We start from the raw sequence: 22881 nt of genomic DNA, 5'->3' as shown, positions 1-22881 counted from the left end.
AGATGCGTATTCGTTTATAAATGGATTAACGCAGTTAGCTTTAAACGCACGTAGATACTTACTGATTTATTTTAAATTGATGCATGGGGGTAATATCGAACTTTTTTTTTTTTTAATATTAATATTAAGTTTTATTACAGTGAATATTTGGCTATTATTTTGAAATAAAATTAGAATATATTATTGATATTATTAATTGCATGCAAATAAACATAGTGAGTGTTGTCAGCTGTGTGTGGCAAATGTAGCGGTATCGATCGCTCAGTCGTTAATTTCTCTCTGTCGTGTGAACAACGTCGCGATGTCGGAGGTGCGGCAACGAAATGCGGCTACGCCCTCGACTCCCGCGGACTCCGCTGAATCGGACCACGTGAGTCACTTATTATTTGAAACCTAAACAACGTGTATTCTCTTAGGCGACTATTTTGAGCCAAAACAACAGGACAGCTGTTTTGGGCCAAAACAATATCAAAAAAAAATGTGCGTTTATTTTGAAAATACTATTTCGATCTTTCTTTCGGGATTCGTATGTTGTTTTTTAATTTAAATATTTATCATTTCAACTGTGTTTTTGTCGCTTCCGTCTCTACTCAATACATCTGTCTCGCTCGCTCTTTTTTTATTCAATATAAACATAGCATTGGCAAAACATTCATTTACCTGACTATTTGTGTGCTGCGTGTTTATTTTTATTTTAAATGATCGGTAATGAATATCTACTATATAACTTAAGGGACTTGTATGTTTATGAAATTGTTGTATGCACTCGTTTCACTTGGACTTGTCGGTCCCTCGCTGTCGTGTAGTACCGCAACGAGCGTGCGTGTTTTTGTATGTTTTTGTAAAATGTGTGTAATACATTTTAGTCAATGGTGCAATTATTAAATTATCCATTTATGTCAATTATAATAAAATATTCTTTTAAGTCTAAAAATGACACAATATAATTTATGAGGTGAAATAATAATCATATAAACGGATTTTATATTTATACTACTATCTAAGTAAGTAATCGGTTTTATTTTTATTTTATTTTTGATGCCTAGAGAAGAATTTTTTTTATCGCATATATTTTAAATCAACTTTGGATCAGAATTTTATTAACATCCAGGTTATAATTCTATTATTCAGGGTCAATAGGACGACCATGTGAATTAAAAAAAAATATTATAACATTTATAAATATAAATGGGCAATAAATTATTTATTTTATTATATCTCGCTCGCACCAAAATTGATAGACGGTTAGGTGCCTGCGTTGGTCAGAACATTGAATACCCCACGAATAACTCTCAACTAATATATTTAGTTGTATGTAGGACGCGAAGGTATTCAGAGCGGCAAACGAACCAGGAATAACGACAGAGCGGCGGCGTAAACATGCTTGCGATGATGTTGTGACATTTGACAATGTTGTAAGCCCAACTAAATAAGTTTGCCCTAAAATACACTGATAATGATAATAGTAATTACAGCAATAACAACAATACGATAACACTATTGCCAACTAAAAAAATGCTTCTGACTATCTGTCAAGATAATTATTACCATTTAATATAAATTCTGACAAGTCCAATTTAAATTCTAATCATTTAATATAAATTCTGATCCATGTAATATAAATTCTAACCACAACAGTATTAAAATTCTTACCTGAAAACTACGAGCTTAAAAATAGGTCGATTGAAAGATATACATGGTGAACTAATTCGAGTTTTCTATGTTGGCAGCACCGTAAATCAAACAGCTGTCAAAAATCACGCTTGTAAAATGTTGATTTCTTTACACCAACACATTTACGAAATGGATTGCTAATTGTTTTACAGATTCTGTACGAACTATGTATCGAAATTTACAGGAAGATTATGGTCAATTTCATCGTCCTACCGAGCGAACAATTCGCAACGTAGTGAAAAAAATTAAAGAGTCTGGAAACGTTGGAGATAGATAAAAAGTTTGGCCGAAGACCCGGAATTGTCGATTCGTCGTCGTTCGCAGCTTTTGCGTTTTTATTATAGCTCCCTTTGGTGCATTTTGCATATGGACCCGTGTAAAATTCAGATAACACAATAACCCAGATGCCCAGAAACCATGGACAGCGAAGAATTTACATAGATAGGGTGGTAGAGCAGCAGGAAGTTGATGTTCCTTTTTTTAAAGAAAATGTTCTTTTCTAATAAAGCACATTTCCACCTCTCTGAGTATGTTAACAAGCAAAATTGCCGCATATGAGGCTAGAAAAATCTTCATTTGATTTACGAGAGACATTCGCATGCCCTAAAAGTGACTGGTGCCATTGTGGTTAGGTGGCGTCATTGGGCCTTACTTTTTTTGAAAACAATGAAGGTCGGACTGTAACAGTCAATGGTGACCGCTATAGATGCATGATAACTGATTATTTTTGACACAAAATCGAAAATATTGATGTGGAAAACATGTGGTTTCAACAAGACGGCGCAATTTGCAACACATCAGGTGCAACGTTGGTTATTTTGCGTGAAAAATTCCCATCAACTGGCCACCAAGATCATGCGATTTAACGCCATTAGATTTTTTCTGTAGTTACGCTAAGAGTCGTGTCTACACCGACACACCTGAAACGTTTGATCACCTAAAAACTAACATACGGCATGTTATAGTCGAGATACCGCCCGAAATGTACGAAAAAGTCATCGAAAATTACATCAAAAGGATCGGCTGCTACGGTCATTTAATTTTGGAAACTGAAATTAGATTAACCTGTGTATTAAATTGTATTGCTGTAGTATTTTTCGATCAACAAAAATTTCAATGTGTACAAATGTAGACAAATATACCGAGGGTCTCTTTTTATAGGTATGGAATTAAAAATTAAATACAATGCAGATATATTATTTATTATTTAAAAAATAAAATATAAGTACATATGTAGTAAAATATGAGTATCATGGAATATAAACATTATTTTTGATCATAAAAATCTTTCTATAAACAAAAATTTTTGCAGGTGGTTGATTACTCTTTTTCTGAACGTTTTGTCATGTGATCCACATTATCAAACCATACTTCAGGAATTGGCCTTCATTCATAATTTTTCCTTTTGAATTTTATGGGGATGTTTTTGTTATTTGCATGAAAAGGTTGCCCCCTTTTTTACCAGATGTAAATTCCCCAGATAAAATTTAACCTTTAGTGAGCCTCTGTCTAAATTGTAAAAGGTCCATTTGATCCTTTGGTGAAATATATTTAAAGCCTTTCTGCTTGCCATGAATTTGTTACAGCCATGTCAATCGCATGAAAAAGCATCTTTTAAGTCCACTTTTGTAAACGAATGCGAATTCTGTAAGGGGCTATCATTATGTCGAACAAATCAATACCACTCATAGATGTGTTGTAGGCTTTGACGATTTCTGGCCGATCAATATCGATATACTTTTTATTGTCTGGCCTTATCTGTATTACCAATACCAGTAAAATTCGATCCCAACACAGTTGCCCGACTATCCAACCATTTAACTACTACAATTTTATTATTAGAACTAATTTCTTCAGATGTACCCCGTGACTTACTATTCATCTTTTTGTCAGAAGTAAAAGGTGGGTTGGCAAACCAATTACCCCGAACTGTACTTGGCTGCTAGTATAGTTTTCTCTTTTAGCACTTCTAAAAGATTGTAGCCGGTGAAGAAATTGTCAAAAAACAAGTAATGTTTATTTTCTGACAGTCGCTTTGTTAAATGTACCCTAATCCTAATTTCTTCATAGTCAAATTGCCTTGATATATCAAAAATTATAATAAAGGCCTGCTGCTTCACATAGCATAAATATCTTAATTCTCCGTGGATTAGGTTTTCCCCTGACGTATTGTTTTATATTTGACTTTCCTTTAAAGGAATATGCTTGTCAATACTTATTGATTCTACTAGTAAAGAATTTATATTATATATTGGTCTTACTTTCCATAATTTATCATTATCATTTAATTCTTCCAAATTATTTACACAAATCTTGGAACAATATTACTCCAAGTTTCCAATTCCTACAGAATACCGCCATAATTTTTTCTAGTAAAAATTCAGTTTCTGAACATGCATTATGTTTTTGAAGCTTTTTACTGACTAATCATTATCCTGACCTCTTTGGATATCGTAGAGAATCCACTTCTATTCAAGGAATGTTTCCTATTATTTCTGAAAACTATTAAATAACAGGCTTCAAAATGCTGCTGTTTTTTCCTTTCGGTTAGTTTGTGAGGTATCCATTTTTTTCACCTTTCCAATGGCATCCAGATGTCGTGATATAGTTCTGCAGTGTCTTGACAGTTTTTAGTAGATTAGCTTCATTAATGGTTCTCAATCTTCATCAACAGCATATAGAGGTCTTTTACGGAGCTCATTTTGTAGGTTGATATCACCAATACGATTTTAATCGAATAAACGCTTTACAGTTCTCTGGCTAACAGTACCCTCGCTAAATACCAAATTGATGATATTAATAATAAAATATTGTTTTCTATTACAAAAGTCCTTTTTTAACCGAGTAAAATTGCTTATTCTATCAAAATGAATTATGATTTTTATTCAAATACATACATGTGTTGTTTTACCGGATGTCAGCTTTTATTTTTAGTTAACTGATATTTTATGTATACATTCACACTATAATCTCGAGCGTCCAATAACGACGAAAGTTCAGAACAAATATGTATTTATAGATTATTTTATAGACACTTCGTAGCTCTTTGGTCGTTTCACCTTTGCTCTTTATACCTCGTATGCATTAATTATATAAAACTATAAATGCCTAGTTGTTATTATAATAAATGTGAAATGTACACATGCATATTATCGTATGTAGTATATCTATCTACATGTTTACTCTTTATACAATCCTACAAAGCCTTTGAACGATCAAAGTATTTTATGCATAGTTATTCTTTAAGACCCTGATTAAAATATAGTGACCGCAACTTTCCTTTCGATATAAATGCCATCCACTACAACTTTGGTTTACTTGTACTCTAGGACCCTGAGAAAAAAATATCCACATTTTACTCTATTATATATTAAGTGCTATCACTATAGGAAAAATACATCCACACTAACAGCACTCTCAACACTTGTTTTTTTGGTAGCAAAGGGGTCTTTTACGTATGTTGTAGCACTAGATGCATTACTGACTTCACTGTTATGGGTTGAATGGCTCATATCCCACAACTTAGTTCAAAAAAATATGTTGGTTATTATAAAAAAGGTATAGAAAAATTGTAAGCGACCAAATATATAAACATATATTCATTCATCCAAGTGCCTTCAAGATTTAACAAGCCATTCCATAATTAAATCTATAATTTTTGTAATATATTTATATAAACACAATAGAATCGTAGATACTTCATGCTAGAATGTTTGTCTGAGCGAAATGCTATAAATATCGAGTGGTATTTAGTTAAACAACATTAGATTTATCTGCCAATGATACATATATTTTCCTAATCATTCTAATGGTTATGTTACTAAAAGTAACACTTTAAAGAGATGCAAACAATGATAAAGAAGGTGCAGAAAACAATATAAAGCTGCTTAATTTTAAGTACAGTGGTGCCTTGATTTATGAGTTTAATTCCTTCCGTGGCGTCAAATCAATTTGCCCCATTGAAATGAATTAAAATGCAATTTATTCATTTCAATGGGGAAAATTGAAATAGATTATTGGGAAATCAAATGTTAAATACATACTACTTAATTTAATGATCAAGTTTATTTTCAAGTTACACAATGTGTTTTTTTGCTCATATATCAAGTCAAATTTATATCTCGAAAAACTCGTAAATCAAGTCACTCGTAAGTCGAAGTTCTGCTGTATTAAATTAGCATTAATAACTTACTATGCAAAACGTATTTTAGTCATAGACGTTTCCTAGGTACATGGTTATGATTATTTTGTCAGTCTTTAAACTGTTATTAAATGCTTTGATTTCACAATCTTTGTTATTGTAATAAAATAACTGATTCTGTTACTTTAAATAATTTACAATTATAATATTATAAATCATATTTTATTTTTTTATTTGTATTTAGATTGATTCAGAAGAAGAAAAGATACCAGAAGAGAAGTATGTCGACGACCTCGCAAAGAGTATGTCTCAAGGCACCGATAAAACCCCCGAAGTTCTGGACGCCGCACTATCCGGACTATCCGCTAGGTATGTATTTTTTATTGTTTTATATAACCAAAATTGTAGTGTTTACATGTAATATTAGTTATATGAATGTGCATGATTGGTAAAGCAAACCTGTTTTAACTTTCAAGGTGAACACTGATTAATAATAAACCTCTATGACATATGTTACATTAGATAACTGAGTATAAATGTTGTTTTCTATAAATTCAGATGGAGGAATTGGGTGATTCGAGGAATCTTCACATGGTTGATGATCGCAACTTTCTGTCTGCTGATCTACGGAGGTCCATTGGCTCTTATGATTGTTGTGAGTATATAAAATTTTATAATTATTTTCCTTATCTAGGTTCATATTTTGTAATTCTCAAGTACCATGTAATCCATTGACGTATTTACGTTTCGATATTATCTCTAAATATCATATATATCAATATGTTTTTATTTTAACTAAAGTTTTGCTACGATAACACATTGCAAAATCTAGTTTATGTAATATTTTTTCAACATAATATGGTAACAACATCGCATGTTTAATCAATTGTAATAAGCTTTCCATTCACTGATTAAATATTGCGTAACGTAATAGTTTACTGCAATTATATGAAAATAAATGACTTATTAGCTCTTATATATTAGGTCGTTGTATAAATTCTGTTGAATATTATCCATTGAATAAAAAATATTATAAATGTATTACAAAGTAGTTTGCATTTGGAAAATTATCATTTTATATACTGTGGTTAATATAAGAATGTATCGCTTGTGTATGATTTCGCAAGAAAATTTATATTCATGTCCTCGAATTCACAGCATTACAGTATATCATATAAAAAGATATGAACTGATCCATTTATAAAATACATACATGTGCATTATGTATATTAATAATATACATACACAAATCGGAAACCATTTAAACGTGGCCTCTATTCGTAAGGCTTCACAAGACAAGTTTTAAAACGACTGTCGTGGATTGCCTGTTTAAAAAAGAATGTCTTATTATGTTAATTTATGTAACGTTTACACTCATACACAATACGAATTTTGCCATGATTTTAAAATGCTTATATAAATGATTTTTTTTAAACTCTTCATGACCTGCTTTGTTCTTTGTATTCGACTGATTTCATCCTTCGACTATCTCTATAATAAATTATTGTGTTTTAGACATTGGCCGTGCAGGTGAAATGTTTCGAAGAAATTATCAACATTGGTTATGCTGTTTATCGAATTCATGGTCTCCCATGGTTTAGGCCGCTCTCTTGGTATTTCTTATTGACGTCAAACTACTTCTTCTATGGAGAGAATCTCGTCGCTTACTTTGGAGTCGTTATCAGCAGAACGGTAAGATAAATATCTAGTAAATTAAGAATTAACACTAGAAACACGCATGAAGTTAGTCGCGAGTGAAAATGGTTTTTATATTGTATTAGCTAAAAATAATAGGTTTTATTTATAGATGTCTATATGCTAATATATTATAATAATAATTTGATTTTATAAATTACAACAATATTATCTCGTATATTGTAGGGTGGATTTAAAATTGATTTTATATAATAAAACAATAATAATTAATATTTATATACTTATATTCTTAAGTAAACTTTTATTTTTCATTTTTAATCACACATTCTTCATGTGTAGAAAATTCAATATTCACTTACACGTGTTTAGATTAGGTTCATTGATAAATCAGGGTTAAGGTTATCTTGCCGAGACATAGTCACTATTTCTTTATCTTTCTCAATTGTTTGTTTATCTAACTATATGACTACTTGTAACCGGACTTAATAATAGACATTAATTTTATTATGTCATGCATTTATAGGAATTTCTTCGAATGCTCGTGCGATTTCACCGCTTCTTCTCGTTCTGTCTCTACTGCATCGGCTTTGTCTGGTTCGTCCTCAGCCTCGTCAAGAAGTATTACATCAAGCAATTTAGTTTGTTCGCCTGGACGCATGTTGTGCTGCTCATTGTGGTCACGCAGAGCTATCTCATCATTCAAAACATATTCGAAGGTATGTGCAATAATCTCACGTTTGATTGGAGTGAATTGCTTTAATTATTTCCTATCGTTCAATAGGCCTGATTTGGTTCATCGTGCCCGTTTCTATGATCGTTTGCAACGATGTGATGGCATACATGTTTGGATTCTTCTTTGGCAAAACTCCTTTGATAAAACTAAGCCCGAAGAAGACCTGGGAGGGTTTCATCGGTGGAGGTATATCGACTGTGATCTTCGGAATTATGGTAAATATAGAGAGAAAAAAAAATGCTGAGATCTATCGCAACGTCCGTTCTTATTTTCTTATCCGCCATTTAGATTTCCAACTTTATGTGCAAATTCCCATACTTTGTGTGCCCGATTGAGTATTCGGAGACATTGGGAAAGATGACGATGGATTGCACGCCCGGCTACCCGTTCCAGCTCCAAGAATACGTGCTTCCTGAATGGATCGGCAGCATATTAAACATCGTAATACTAACTTACTAATTACGTTAACATATTTTGGACAGTACGACCAAAAGATTAACAAAAATCATGTGTATTAACTATTTTAGTTTGGTTTTAAGAAAACGCTCATGATGTATCCGTTCAGCGTGCACTCCCTTTCGCTGAGCATCTTTAGCAGCGTCATCGGGCCGTTCGGCGGATTCTTCGCTTCAGGATTCAAAAGGGCTTTCAAAGTCAAAGTAAATTTAATCAAACTCTTAACTTCGCATATGTTTAATATTTCCGTATCATTGAACTTGTGTTGTTTTTTAAGGACTTTGGTGATATTATTCCTGGACACGGAGGCATAATGGATCGATTTGACTGTCAATTCCTCATGGCGACATTCGTGAACGTTTACGTTTCTAGCTTCATAAGAACAGCGACTCCTCAAAAATTACTGCAACAGGTAATATTTTTTATATGAACCGGAAAGCTTAAGAATAAATCTCTGCAGTAATCATTTAACCTGATTAAACGAACTATCCACTTCTCGTGTTGAGTTACAACTAAGGTTCTCAATCGAATATTCGATTATACGAATTATTCGTCTGGTTTTCAACTATATGAATATTCATAAAATATTTGTTTTTACCCCGAATTCATGTGCCTTTATTTTGTTTCGAAATGGAAGACAATGGGACACTTCTAACAAAAAAATTGCTTTTACGCCTTCGAAAAACATTTGTAAATATAATGTTTGTTGGGGTGTCTACTATGACCGAAATACATAGAATTTGTTCGTTAAACGAAACAAAATGTTGGAGAGGCCCACTCTTTACTGTTAAACGCTTATCTCAAAAACAGGTGTGTCGCAACTGTTTTTATATTTATTATTTCAAAACACAAAGATTTTATTTAAATTAGTTCAATAATTCCATGGCGGTTTATTTATTTTTATTTATTTAACTTGTATGATGCAAATCTGTACATAAAAACGCCGATACAGATCCGATTTTAAAGTAGGTATATCAAATTCGTTCCAATCGTTATTTGTTATTGTACGTACAAAAAAGTCGATAAAATTTCCATCAGTTTTGCTGAATTAATTTAATCGCATCTTATCTTAATTCTGGTGCTTTAAAAAAGCTGAAATGTCATCCCTGATCAAAAAGTATGTAATAATAAATTAAGCATTTTCCTTATCAACGATTATGAAAGTAATTAATGATTAATTAAAATATGTAGTTATGATTAACCAATAATTATTTTTTAATTAAATAATATTTTACAGCCAATTAATTGATTTTTTGCACTAATTTGTTTAATTAAAAAATATTGATAAATACCGAGATAAAAATTGCAAACATATATGAGTACTTCATCCTTTTTTTGTTCAAAATAGTTGAAAACTACGAATAAATAAGAACCCCAGTTACAACTCTATGAAGAAATAATGAATAATGTCTTGACAACAAAAAACATGTGGATTTAATCTGCTTTATAAATATGGTTTAGTGTGAAGACGCAAGTCTCTTTGATAAATCTGATTCTGCAGTTCATCCATGTCTTGCTCAAGAAAAGGAACATACTATTGATATTTTTTTAATCTAGTTGTTCTATTAAAGAGTATCATTATTGCTTTTGACAAATGTGATCAAAGTTTAATGTTTTCCAGTTATATATTTTCATATAAATGACGGGATTAATCAACGTTCTATATTTTCTGACGAATCCTTTGTCAGTTTAAAGCTTGGGGCAGAATAGCTCTAATATTAAAGCAATGTCAGATTTCATCTCTATATGGGAGAAATAGTTTAATCTCAATTTAACATAAATAGACAGAAACAGAATGCCGCATTTCCATTTTATTATTTATTTATTTTTATTTTAGGTACTCACATTGAAACCAGAACAACAGCTACAACTATTCTACATACTACAGGAGACACTGGAACAACGGAACATATTAAATGCAACCTAAATCGAAACGTAAATTAATCATCTTTCCGAGACAAACGAACGTATATAAAATGTCATATACACCAATTTAAGTTCAATCACTTTTAATAAGATCAGTTAACTCATTCCTATCAAGACTTGTAAAAAGAAAAACATCTTTTTGTATGTGACATAGTCATTATCTAAAACCAAAGTATTAGTTTATTTATCTTTAAATAATAAAAAGACCCTTCGCTTAGGTTTCGGATGTACGTATATTTCCCTTTACTTGATGTGTCATTTATTAAGTCAGATCAAGTTTTAAAATTGTGCTAAATTTATTAAATTGTTTGAATTTTAAGTAGCGTTGATGAATGTGTTGGATAAATTTTTCGCAAATATTTATTGGCCAAATTTAAGAGGGTATCGGAGTGTGTTTTAAAATTTACTTTTTACTATAATTATATGTCAAAAATTATGTCTATGCATATTTGATATGAATTGTTGCGAATTACGGAGATTTTAGTAAAGAAAACAAAAAAAAAACTATTTAAAATATTAATTGAAGATGTAAGAGTAAAAAATTATATTGAAATATTTCAAAATAATGATCTGAATTTTGTCTTATTTTTGTCAATAGCAAGTGAGTCATTTATTGAATAGAATCGTAGACTTTATGTACCTTTGTAATTATAATACACCTTATGAAAATATAAATGTAATAGATAATTTTTGTGTTAGCGTAATTTTACGTATTGCATAGTTATTGGATAGAGTGCCATAGAAAAGTGTATTCAATCATTCCACAGAATTACATCTCTGTAATGGTACTTTTAATCAATTTAGGTTATAACTGACAAAATTCAATTATGTTTTGGATTGCACTGCAATGGATAAGTGCGATCGCAAAATTTTGCGAATTTTTTCATTGACTTTTAACTGTTAAAATGAGACTTAATTTTATTTATGCTTATGCATAGTTTATATTTGTTGATCAAGTGAAATTTGTTGATATACTTCTTCGTTGTTACTAAAGAATTATTGTTATTTGTGTAAAATTATGTTTACATTTTTGCTCTTAATAATTTATTCAATTATTTATATTTACGTTAATAAATGTATGGTAAATAATACCTATAAAAATATTTTATATGTACTGCTAATACGCATATATTTTTTTATGTGGGCATTTAATGATATTTTGAATTTTGGAAGTGATGTTATTTGTTGCATTCCTATTTTTAAATTTTATATATGCCTGTTGGAAAATGTATAAAAGTATTCATATTAATTTTTAAATTTCATTTGTAATCCATATAAATATATTTTTATAGCACTTCTTTGTTAACATATGTTTTAGTATTAACACCTTGCCTTGTAAACTATTAATAAAATTGTATCTATTAAAATACAATATTTTATTTTGTTATTATTATTGTTTACAATAGATAGTATTGTTATTTACCATCATTATTTTTTTAGGATAAGTTAAGATTATATAAATTATTTTTAAATATAAAAATTGTACCTCGTGATGTTATAAGATTTCCATTGATGGATATATAGTCAATGTGTAATATTTGCTTATTAGTATAATATAAAATCAATGTATTTACTTGTAGCATGAAGTTGTGAATCTTATAACAAATGAAAAATTACACCAGTGTTAGAATATACAAATATTGTGTATTTTAGTACCCATATAATATGGATCTCTTGATATATTATATAAATAGTAAATGTGTGCAATATTTCAATTTATTAAATATATTATGAATGTATGTATATTATGATCATATATACAACAAATTAAGTCGGCCTTTAATTGTTGAACCTAAATTGTATTCCTATCATAGTCCTATGTTCTACATGTTTTTTTCTATTACAACAATTCGGCTTTGTAAAACAATACATTTCAATTCGGGACACATAGTCAATATTCATGCCTGAATGATAAAGAAGACAAAGAGTAGTTGTTTACAACATTCTTTCAACATGTTTATTGCTTTTTTTTGGATTGAAGAACACAATCTGAATACATAAATACGTTTTTATTTAAATTGCTTTACCTAGTAATTTTTAATTGTTATAAAAGTCTTAATTATTTTAAAATAAATTTCTCATTTTAACGTATTTTTTATGCAATGAAGTATATGTATGTTTATATTGCACAGAGCATTACTTATAATTCTTTGTACGGCAGAATCAGTATCTCGGCAAATCAGTGCAAACGCAACTTGAATGTTTAATACGACCTCCGATAATCTTAAGGCTTGACAAACTTGACGATCGGTATAGAATTGTTAATCTATATTGAAAAAAAATCTGTTGTGTTCGTCTCAAAGTGCACGTAGTCATCTTGTAAGTTCACTGCTGGAGACAATATGATGATATAAAGCAACCATCGGATCGGTTAAAACCAATGATAATATTTCGCCCCTTGTAACCTTTTTTCTAAAAATATATTCTGTTATCGTCTCCAAGCAGTTCCTACATTATTGACCTCAACGATACCAGAAACTATGATTAGAACTCAAATTATTGGGGCCTTGGTTGTGAATCATCTGATCATTAACTCAAGCAGATAAGGTACAAATGTTTTTTTATTTTGTAAATCTGGATTTATGTATATAATTCGGTATATATACACTAGTATAGTTTCTTCATGACGTAGATAATTTGTCTGTTTTGCCTCTCTCTCATACGCATGTAATGTGAAAGAGAAAGCTATTGCTTATAACTTTTTACTTGATCATATCTGATCTTTGGTACAGTGCCAATATCCGAATACCTTATCTATAATATATAGATATGTACATGTATATATTTTTTTATAATTTTATACTCAAAACATCATAATTTCCTGATCCATGGAAATGCACAAAAGTCACCCCTATACCATAAAAATGGTGACAAATTATAGACCAGTCGCAGTGTTGTCAGCTCCTGTTAAATTATTTAAAATAATTATTCATAAATATCTCTATAATCACTTTCGGCAAGTTTTGTTAGACCAACAGCACGGGTTTCGTCCTGCCCGTTCCACTGTTACTAACCTTCTGTCGTTCACCAAAACGGTGACAACTTCTCTCGATGCGGGAATTCAAGTAGACGTCGTGTATACAGATTTTTAGAAAGCCCTTGACAAAGTTTGTCATAGGTTATTATTAAAAAAATTGTCGAACCTCGGTTGCTCAGATAATTTAACTCGGTTATTCTCGAGTTATTTAAGCAATCGTAGACAGTTTGTAACCTATGGTGGACGATTGTCAAAAGAATATTTTACCCCTTCGGGGGTTCCTCAAGGATCCAATCTGGGACCTCTGCTTTTTGTGTTATTTATTAATGACATAAATACAGCAATTAAAAATTCAAGTTTTCTTCTGTACGCAGATGATTTAAAATTATATAAATGCATTCGATCTGTTGTGGACTCCTTCTCTCTACAAAGTGATTTAGACTCTCTGTGGAGATGGGCTTCCATTAACCGTCTGCTCTTTAGTATCGGAAAGTGCCATACTGTGTCATTTTCTCGATCCCGTTCGCCATCAGCTTATTCTACCATCTCGGTGGTAACATTTTGACTAGAGAAACTTCCACTAAATATCTCGGAATCACTTTCGAGAGCAAATGGAGGTTCTCTCTACACATACACGACGTCTGTGATAAATCTTCCAAGATGCTCGGCTTTGTTATGAGGAATGCCTTTCACTTTGACGATCCGTCAGTTATTCGCATCCTCTATGACACCTTAGTTCGTAACATTCTTGAATCGGGATCTATAATTTGGAATCCCCAAATAGCCAAATATTCCCTTTTAGTGGAAAAAATTCAAAAAAGGTATTTAAGATACCTTTACAAAAGGACATTTGGTTATTATCCGTACTTATATCCCAGCGCCTTTCTTTTAGGAGCGTTGGGATATGATTCGCTGAGTTCTCGCAGAAAGCTGTATGTCGCTAAGCATTTTTTCAAACTACTAAAAGGTGCTGTCGACAATCCAGCTATTCTCGAGGAATTCCAGTTTTGGGTTCCGGAACATTTTCGAGAATCACGATCGAGACCTCTTTTGATGGACGTTAGGGCTAGGACATCCGCACTTGTCGACTCGCCTATAGCTGTGGCCATCCGGCTCCTTAATACGCTGGCATTACATATTGACTTATTTAATGTTAGCTACGAGGATCTGATCCAGTTTATATCATTTAATTTTAATATTTTATAAGTTTTTGTTATGTTTAAGTATTGTTATATCTATGTATATATACCAGTGGCGTACGGTGGGTGCTAATATTGGGTGTGCTATAAAAAAAAAAAAAACGTACATTTTTTCATTTTTATTAGCCGAGGTTTTGGCATGCCTAAACTGCCTTACAGCTTTTTCCCATATATAAATAAATAAATAAACATCAAACCTAATCTAAAATATTATTATATAAAAGTATCAAATTTCCAATAAACATAAAATTATAATTATTTATATATAAAATCTAATCTTCTTTCTTTGATCATAAATTTTTCTATCACGCTGTCATAAAAAGTGCTCTTCTTTTTAATATACATAAGGATCCCTTTTTCTTTTGAAATCAAGCTGAGGCCACATGGCTTTCTTGGCCTTGGGTACTTCGATAACAATTATTAATTCGTTTCAGAGCAGAAAATGAACGTTCTGCTGAAGCAGTACTGCTTGGAAGAGTTAATATTAGTTTGCCTAATTTATCTATTTCCTGAAAACCTGACTCAAGATTATTTGTGTTCATAAATTGTACAAGCTCATAAACAGATCTCTCTGCAAATTCAGGCAAATGATAAAGAACAGCAAGCTCATTTTTTAAACTTATATAATCAAATAATGTTCCATAGAATTGTTGTAGTTTGGTAAGTAATTCATTTGGAAATTTTCCTTAATATTGCTCATATTTTTCTTTCTCCAGAAGGTGAAAATATTCCAATTTGGACATTGAAGAAAAACGGTTTTCAATTTGCTTACATATATTATCAACTATTGTATTAAATAGTTGGCAAAACGCGTGCTTTTCTTCAACAAGCAAATCATTACTCAGTCTTGGATAATTTTCTTCCGTTACATAAGAATCCCATAATGTTTCATAATTATTTTCCTGTTCATGTCTGAGTTGTTGCAAAATTTCGGTAACTTTCTTACAGCAATATAATATATCAAAAAATTTGGATTGTAAAATGTTGTATAGCACATCAGTTTTTCCAAAAAGGTTTGAAAATATGTGGAGAAGTTTTCTTGTTTCCAAATCTTCCAAAAAGCTAAGAAAACCTCGTGCTTTTATTACAGTGTCGGGGTCCCATAGTTCACAATTTTTCACGACGTCTCGAAAAAAGTCCGTAAGTTCATTTCTGTATTTTTGCACTGTGTTACTTAACCGTGATGTATAATTCCATCTTGTAGGTGTAACAGAATGAAGTCTTCTAGATACAAACTCTTGTAAAGCATTTATTCGTTTGGAAGATTTCGAAAAGAATGCAGACAATCCATTTAAAGTTTGAAAGAATGATTTGCACACTTTTATATTGAAAAGACCTTGTTGTAATGTTAAATTCAACATATGAGCATAGCAGTGTGTAAAAATGGCCAGTGGATAAACTTCGAGTACTTTGGCTTGCAAACCATAAATAAATTGGGAAGAGGTGGACGTGGTTTGCCAATTTTGATTATCTTCAATTTAATTTCATAACTTCTTTTTGAAAATGGATTATTCAAAATATCTTCAACAGTATTCTTCATCATTATTGGGGTAAATAAAAAAATATAATCTAGAATAGAAAATTAAATATTGATCATATGTAAATAAGATACTAAACTATTTTACGCCAAAATATAAAAAATGAGTGACCTGTTATTGTGATATAATGTAATAAAAAAGCAGCGACGGACGCAAGAGTTTTTGAAGTACGCGCACCAAATTCGAGACCAATTTTACTACTGAGCGCTGCCAGCCGACAGATCGACTTCAGCCGTTAAATCTCGGAACAATTTACTTTAGTCAGCCGCCGCACTCAAAGCCGGCGCGCCACATGTGTAATACATAGCGTGTCGGTCGCGCGGAAACTTTCAGAGCGAATGACAAATACCAATGCATACTATACACTGCATATTAAAATTTTATAATTTTGCATACTACTGTATGCAAAATGATGTCGCTTTATGCCCTAAGTTTTCTAAATTTCTAAATTTATATTTTAGATGGTTTTGCGGGTGTGCGCCGCACACCTAGCACACCCTGAATATACGCCCCTGATATATACGTTTTTTATGTTTTATAAATTTAAAATTTGTTTTCGACCATCGTGGCGCATTGGGGTAACCTGTTAGGCCACGATGGTCTTAATTTAATCTAAAAAATAAAATAAAATTTAATTTTACAAACATACGTATACATGTTACTGGTTTACAGTGGCGTCATTTCAGATTTTTATAGGGGGGGGGGGTAAAATTCGGCCAGTCAGTGATCAGTTTTTTAATATTTTTATTTCATTAAATGACATGCATTTTTCTGGTCAAATTCAATTTGATTTGAATCCATTTTCACTTTATGTATTTTATATAATGTACTTTAAATTAAAGCAATATTTAGCTTAATTATATATTACATATTATTACTTGACTAATATTATAAATGCAAAAAAATCTTTATTGAATCAAGAAACCGAAGCCCAAAAAAGTTTTGGTAACCCTAAATCAATTGCTTGTACTCCATAAACAAGTTTCACTTATCCGATTGTTCCTATATGCAAGGGCATTCCAAAAACAAAACAGTGCTTCCTTTTATTCACGCTCGATTAGAAGCTACCTGCAATGTCAATGTCCAACTGAGGCCAGTTACCGATAAATATGTATTTATACTGCACATTCATTTAAATATTTCCATAATAAATTTTGTCTGATATCTTCACTGTCTCAAATGGCGCCTCTTGAATTGTTTATTGTGTTAGATTCATTTTTTATGTAACACCAACGTTGCCCATTAACGGCCTGCATGTTAATCAGCTTTCTAAATCCTTTGATTCGTTCTACGAAGACTAATGGCTCGGTTGCCCTATGGATGCGATATATCTTACTAAAAGTACAAGGTGTCCAATGAAAAAATAACATTTATATTTTGTCCAGAATTTTTTACCATCTTATCGATACACTGGCTTACTTTTAGCATTGTAGTATGCTGTTTTTCAAATCGTGTGAATAAGTGCCAACCTAATTGATTTTCTGTTGGGATTTGAGGATATTATAGCAATATTTTGGTTAGGTGCCGTTTGCTGCACATCTTCGTCTGACCTGAACCTGTATTCAAGACGACTCAAATGAAAATCATAAATATATTTTTCACATACTAAACCTTATATTGCAGTCAAAATATAAATTTCCTTTGCTTATAATAATTATATTTTTAATAAAATAACGCTCTAAAATATTTATTCTAAAAAAGTTATATTGCCTTTTATTTCAAATATAATATGTACATTCTATGTGCAGTTTTCATATCGACTTTTAAGTCTAATTTTTATGTGAAAAAATAAATTTAATTCCAATATTATGTTTAAAAAATATTTTTTCAATAATTTTAGTTAATTCATAATATTTAATTAGTTTATAATATTTATTTATAATACATGTTTTTGATTACATTTTATGGCACACCTAGTATAATTTGTCGCATTTGAATGAGAATCGTATCGATCTCCGAAGATAGTTTCGTTTTAGAAACGACATTTTTATTTATGACACTTAACATAATTTATAAAGTGGCATTATGCTTTGAGAATACTAAAGCGGATGCAATCTTTCATCTGAACGGTTTCCCGGCGTGCGGTTTTATAATATTCATAATAATCGTTCAAAGCTAAATAATTACTGCACATTAAATAAATCGCCCCGAGCAACGGGTGGTTAAATTAAATAGCAATTTGTGCGTAAAAATGAGTATAATGCGCGATAAGCGGAAGGAGAAATTGTTAAATAATGTCATCGTCAGTTTTAAAGGTAGCAGGGAAAGTTGTTCAAGGGAATTGCAATAAGCAACTGTTGTATAACATACATAGTTAAATCGTATTATATCAATATAAGTGAGCATTCGTAATGCATAATTTTATGTGAGTCACTAGTGATTGTGTACGCATTGCTTATGAAAGTGTTACGATCAAGTCTATAGCTATGTATTGTATTATCAAAATGTTTAGAATTGGATAATTTTATATATTAAGTTATGCTTTAATATATAATATATTTTTAAAACATTGGATCAAATCATACAAGTATGTTGTAATTTTGTACACCATTTTCGGTCATTGGCATCTATATTAACCATTTTGTACATTTATCCTACTTAAAGCTAGAACGAATAGAAAAGCCAAATAGCCATTGTTTTAACCTTACTTTTTAAATTATATTTTTAAAGTCTGCCTGTAGAAAATATTTGCTAGTTAATGGTTTCATAAAATTTAAATTAAGTTTTTAATACATATTCTTATATTAAAATTTCATTATAAAAATAATAAATATTATACGTTTTTGCGGATTAAATAATCAACAGTTTTCTTCATTACTCTCAGAAACCAAAAGTGGATATAGTGGTTTAATTTATTATTATTATGTATTATTTCAATTATATATTTTTGTATATTGAAATACTGCAATGTGTTGTTTTCGACAATCGTGAACCATTGTTGTATTCTCTCAAGTCACAATAATCTTAATTTAATTTAAATAGATAATATTATATTATATATAATTTAATGTACGTTGGCTCACCTGTCATAAAATTTTGATAAAATTTTGGTAATTTCACGTAATTTCAAAGTAAAAATGTAGTTGTCACATTTATCTTTAACTATATGAAAGCATTTAAATTAAAACTTGAAAATGTTGAAAAATCAACTCCAAAATTATAAATTAATTGATTTTCCTACACAATAATTATATTACAGTTGTGATTTAGTAAGTATGCTATAAATATTCAAGGGGTGTTATTTTAAAGTTAAGCCTGGTTTAAAGAAATCAAAGCGTATGAAAAGGGTTAAAAAGAGAGAGATTATCTAAATTAAAAATAAGCATTTAGACAAAGGAAATATATTTAATTATAATTAATAAAAATAAAAATGGAGTTAACTCAATGATTTCTGAGCCTCCGCTAATGAAATCTTTTGTTGTCGACCAATGAAAATTAAGCATTCAAATATAAAACAAGATGGCCGACAGTAACGTGACAACAGTTGTAAATAATTATTATTTATTAATAAAATTTTGCTACGCGACTATAATTTTCATTAATTCGTCATGTGAGTTGTTCCATTTGACTGAATATAAATAATCGGTTTGCAAATTAACTAGGCGTGTTATAGCTATGAAAATTAAATATATACATAGTGTGCTGAAGATTAGAAGAGTACATTGATTAAACTAGATAAACAAACATAAAGAAATCTTCAAATTTTGAATTTCCGTCGATGGGCTCCAAGGCCAAAAAGTGAGTTTTTGCTTTTTTAATACTTAAACATTATCATTGCTTCCGATTCAATGCACATATAAGTTAGATTTGACTGAACCAGAAACGTTTTAAACGCGAGGTATTCGCACATTGACGCATTGATTTTACATTTATATTATAGATAAATTCTACACTTAAAAAAATAAATCCTTTAAATGCAACAATAGTTTAGCTTTAAGTTTTTTTATGAAAACTTCTTAATAGCTGCATCTAACACATTAATATTGAATGTGGGGCAAGAGTTCATTGTTATTTCTTTTTGTCGTTTATGTTCGTCGTGTGCATGTTTTTTATTCAACAAAATTACCATAATGAAATTTTATCGCGAATCGAACGTATCGACATTTATTTGTGGCCGCATGGCAAACGGAACTTGGCCGAAATTATGCGGCCTCCAGAAAAACGAGAGTGAAAGCCAGGCTATCTCATCCATCTCATCGATATGATTTACGTCACACAACCTACGCAAAATAATTCCAATGTCACAGTTTCTTCTTTCTACGTCGAATATACTTATATTTAAATGAAGCAAGTATTCTTCAAATGCGTTTGACGTATAATAAGTAATTAATCTTATTAGTTATTGCATCGGTTGACCTTGAAAATGGTCACAAAATGACGTTAGATAACCTCGTTGATTATCCAGCCCGTTTACCTAGATTCACAAATTAAATTTTTGGAATTCCTGAATTCCATGCACATATTATAATTTACAACGTACATGGTTATAGAAAATATTTTAATAATTAATATTGCAAATTAATAAATATTAACAATTTAAATGTATTTAATTAAAAATATACTACTAGAATAACTGAAAGTTTTCTGTATTACTCATGTAAAATATAATTTATTTATAATACATAATTTATTTTAAAATGTATTAATTTAATCTTATTATTGATTATTAATTACGTATTTTATAAAAATAATTTGTGTAAAAACTATATAAATTTACATTCTCAGCTAACTTCATGCGTTAAGCGTGAATCTGTATGTTGTATTATATTAATTCCAGGGACTACATGCAATTCAAACATTTAAATTTCAAGACATTTATTTATAGAACTATATTTTTTGTAGCTTTTGTATGCACATCGCCAAAGTTTGCGATATAGCCTCTGCTTAGATAGATTTTCTAATAGATGCTCGGCTTCGTTATGCGGAGCGCGTGTCACTTTAATGATTTATATGAAAGTTCGTAGCATTCTCAAATATGACTCAATTGACTGGACTTTTTGTTGTTGGAGAGAATTCACAGAAAATTTCTTAGATATCTCTACAAGTATACGGGTCGTAATCGTATTTATATGCTAGTGTTTTTTTTTATTGAAGCGTTAGATTATAATTCATTGCATTCTCAGTATAGCATCTACTCAAGTTGCTAAGAGGCAGTGTCGACAACCCGTCAATATTCGTAATTAAACCTTATCACTAAAATCTTATTTTAAACGTTGACGGCAACTTTAGCGCAAATTAATAAAGGTGCGAGTCATAAAATCACTTAAGGAACAAATTTTAACAAAACACACTAAACTGTCGTTTTTGCGTGCACGGATTGGACAGACGTCGGACAGACACATCTGAGGTTTTTCACACCACACACGATCGGATTTGTCCACCTGACTTCTATGTCGGACAGATCCGTGCGTGTGTGGTTAATTAGCTATTCCTCAAAATAGTTCATACATTTTTTTCGGTAAAATAAAATATATATGTTACTATATATTTTACTGAATTGTTAAACATAACATCTTTTCTAATTTTTATATTTTTTATAAAATCATAAATAGAGAAATTTCAAAATACTTTTATGATAAAAACATGTTAACTTCATTTAATGTAATCTACATATTGTTTTAAAATAATAACTGATTTAAAAATTAAAATAATTTAAAAAATAAAGGTACATTTTGCATTAAACGTTCTATTGAGCAGTTTTGAGAAGCCATGCGTGACTTATCGAACTCCTGACATCCACTTTCTAAGATACCGACGCTCTACACACACTTGCCGTTCGCGTCGGCAAAATTATGAAAATGAACACGAGCCAAAAGTGCTATGGCGTTAACGATCTCGTTGCATTGTTGTCGCCGTTGTAGCAATCGTTAATTACGCCAACTAACTACACCGCACAAGTTGCACATGTTGGGAAGCGCTGGAAGCGATCGTGTATCGTAATAGGTCGCGACGTGGGTGAGGTTGAATGCACGGGTTATGCGCGAATGTCGAAGACTATTTTCTTCTTCTTCTTTCTATCGCCATAATTATGGCTCTTTTCTTTTGTCTTCCGTGGGAAGTTATAGCCGATGCTAAAAGTGAAATGCTTCGATGACTCCGCTTTGGCTTTGGCAATGAATACGGGGGAGTCGCTATGCGATGCTGTTATCTCATCTATCAATACTGTATTTATATTACGAATAAGAAATTATATATTATATTAAGACAAAAAAGTAGTATAAATTAACAGAAAGTTTTCTATATTTATTACCCATTGAAAATATAATTTATTCATTAGGAATTTCAATAGCAGTAATCTAATCCTAAATAAGTATAGACTGCTCTAAAATATTGTTGTATTGAATAAAAACAGACTGCTTGAATAGACATGAGGAAAACAAAAAAACATTATTTAACACCGATTTGTATTTTTTAATGCCGATCCAGACCGCGCGGTTGTTAGTCGTTTTTCTCCTCCTTTTATTTTTAACCTTAACAATTATATTTACAACTTTATTTTAACAACTAACTTAGCTGCTAATGTTTTAATACTACATAATTAATCCTACACGTATGAAATATAATGTTTTTTGACACGAGAA

The 22881-nt window shown here is 30.8% G+C and overlaps 1 protein-coding gene across 2 annotated transcripts; it reads left to right on the top strand.

The window, feature by feature from the left end:
* Positions 1 to 263: 263 nt before the first annotated feature.
* Positions 264 to 12357, top strand: Cds (CDP-diacylglycerol synthase). Of its 2 annotated transcripts, none has more exons than XM_088199350.1 (10): positions 264 to 370; positions 6060 to 6184; positions 6374 to 6470; positions 7331 to 7507; positions 7995 to 8187; positions 8253 to 8419; positions 8493 to 8645; positions 8744 to 8863; positions 8938 to 9072; positions 10498 to 12357. In XM_088199350.1, exons 1-10 carry the CDS (start codon positions 302 to 304, stop codon positions 10585 to 10587), a joined length of 1326 nt encoding a protein of 441 aa, XP_088055476.1. In that variant the 5' UTR covers positions 264 to 301; the 3' UTR covers positions 10588 to 12357. The 2 variants fall into 2 exon arrangements, with proteins under 2 accessions (XP_088055476.1, XP_088055475.1); XM_088199349.1 differs by having other exon boundaries at positions 8732 to 8863.
* Positions 12358 to 22881: the final 10524 nt, after the last annotated feature.

The sequence above is a fragment of the Plectrocnemia conspersa genome, unplaced genomic scaffold (genome assembly GCF_051122295.1).
Source record: "Plectrocnemia conspersa isolate PC_06_02 unplaced genomic scaffold, ASM5112229v1 ptg000012l, whole genome shotgun sequence".
Classification (NCBI taxonomy): domain Eukaryota; kingdom Metazoa; phylum Arthropoda; class Insecta; order Trichoptera; family Polycentropodidae; genus Plectrocnemia; species Plectrocnemia conspersa.
This window is presented reverse-complemented; position numbering and strand designations above follow the sequence as displayed.

Bases quoted from the DNA above. Each gene is read 5' to 3' on its own strand.
- Cds (XM_088199349.1), top strand. From the start codon at position 302: ATGTCGGAGGTGCGGCAACGAAATGCGGCTACGCCCTCGACTCCCGCG. The intron at 6,185-6,373 runs GTATGTATTTTT...CTATAAATTCAG, and splicing joins CTATCCGGACTATCCGCTAG to ATGGAGGAATTGGGTGATTC. The intron at 8,864-8,937 runs GTAAATTTAATC...TTGTTTTTTAAG, and splicing joins AAAGGGCTTTCAAAGTCAAA to GACTTTGGTGATATTATTCC.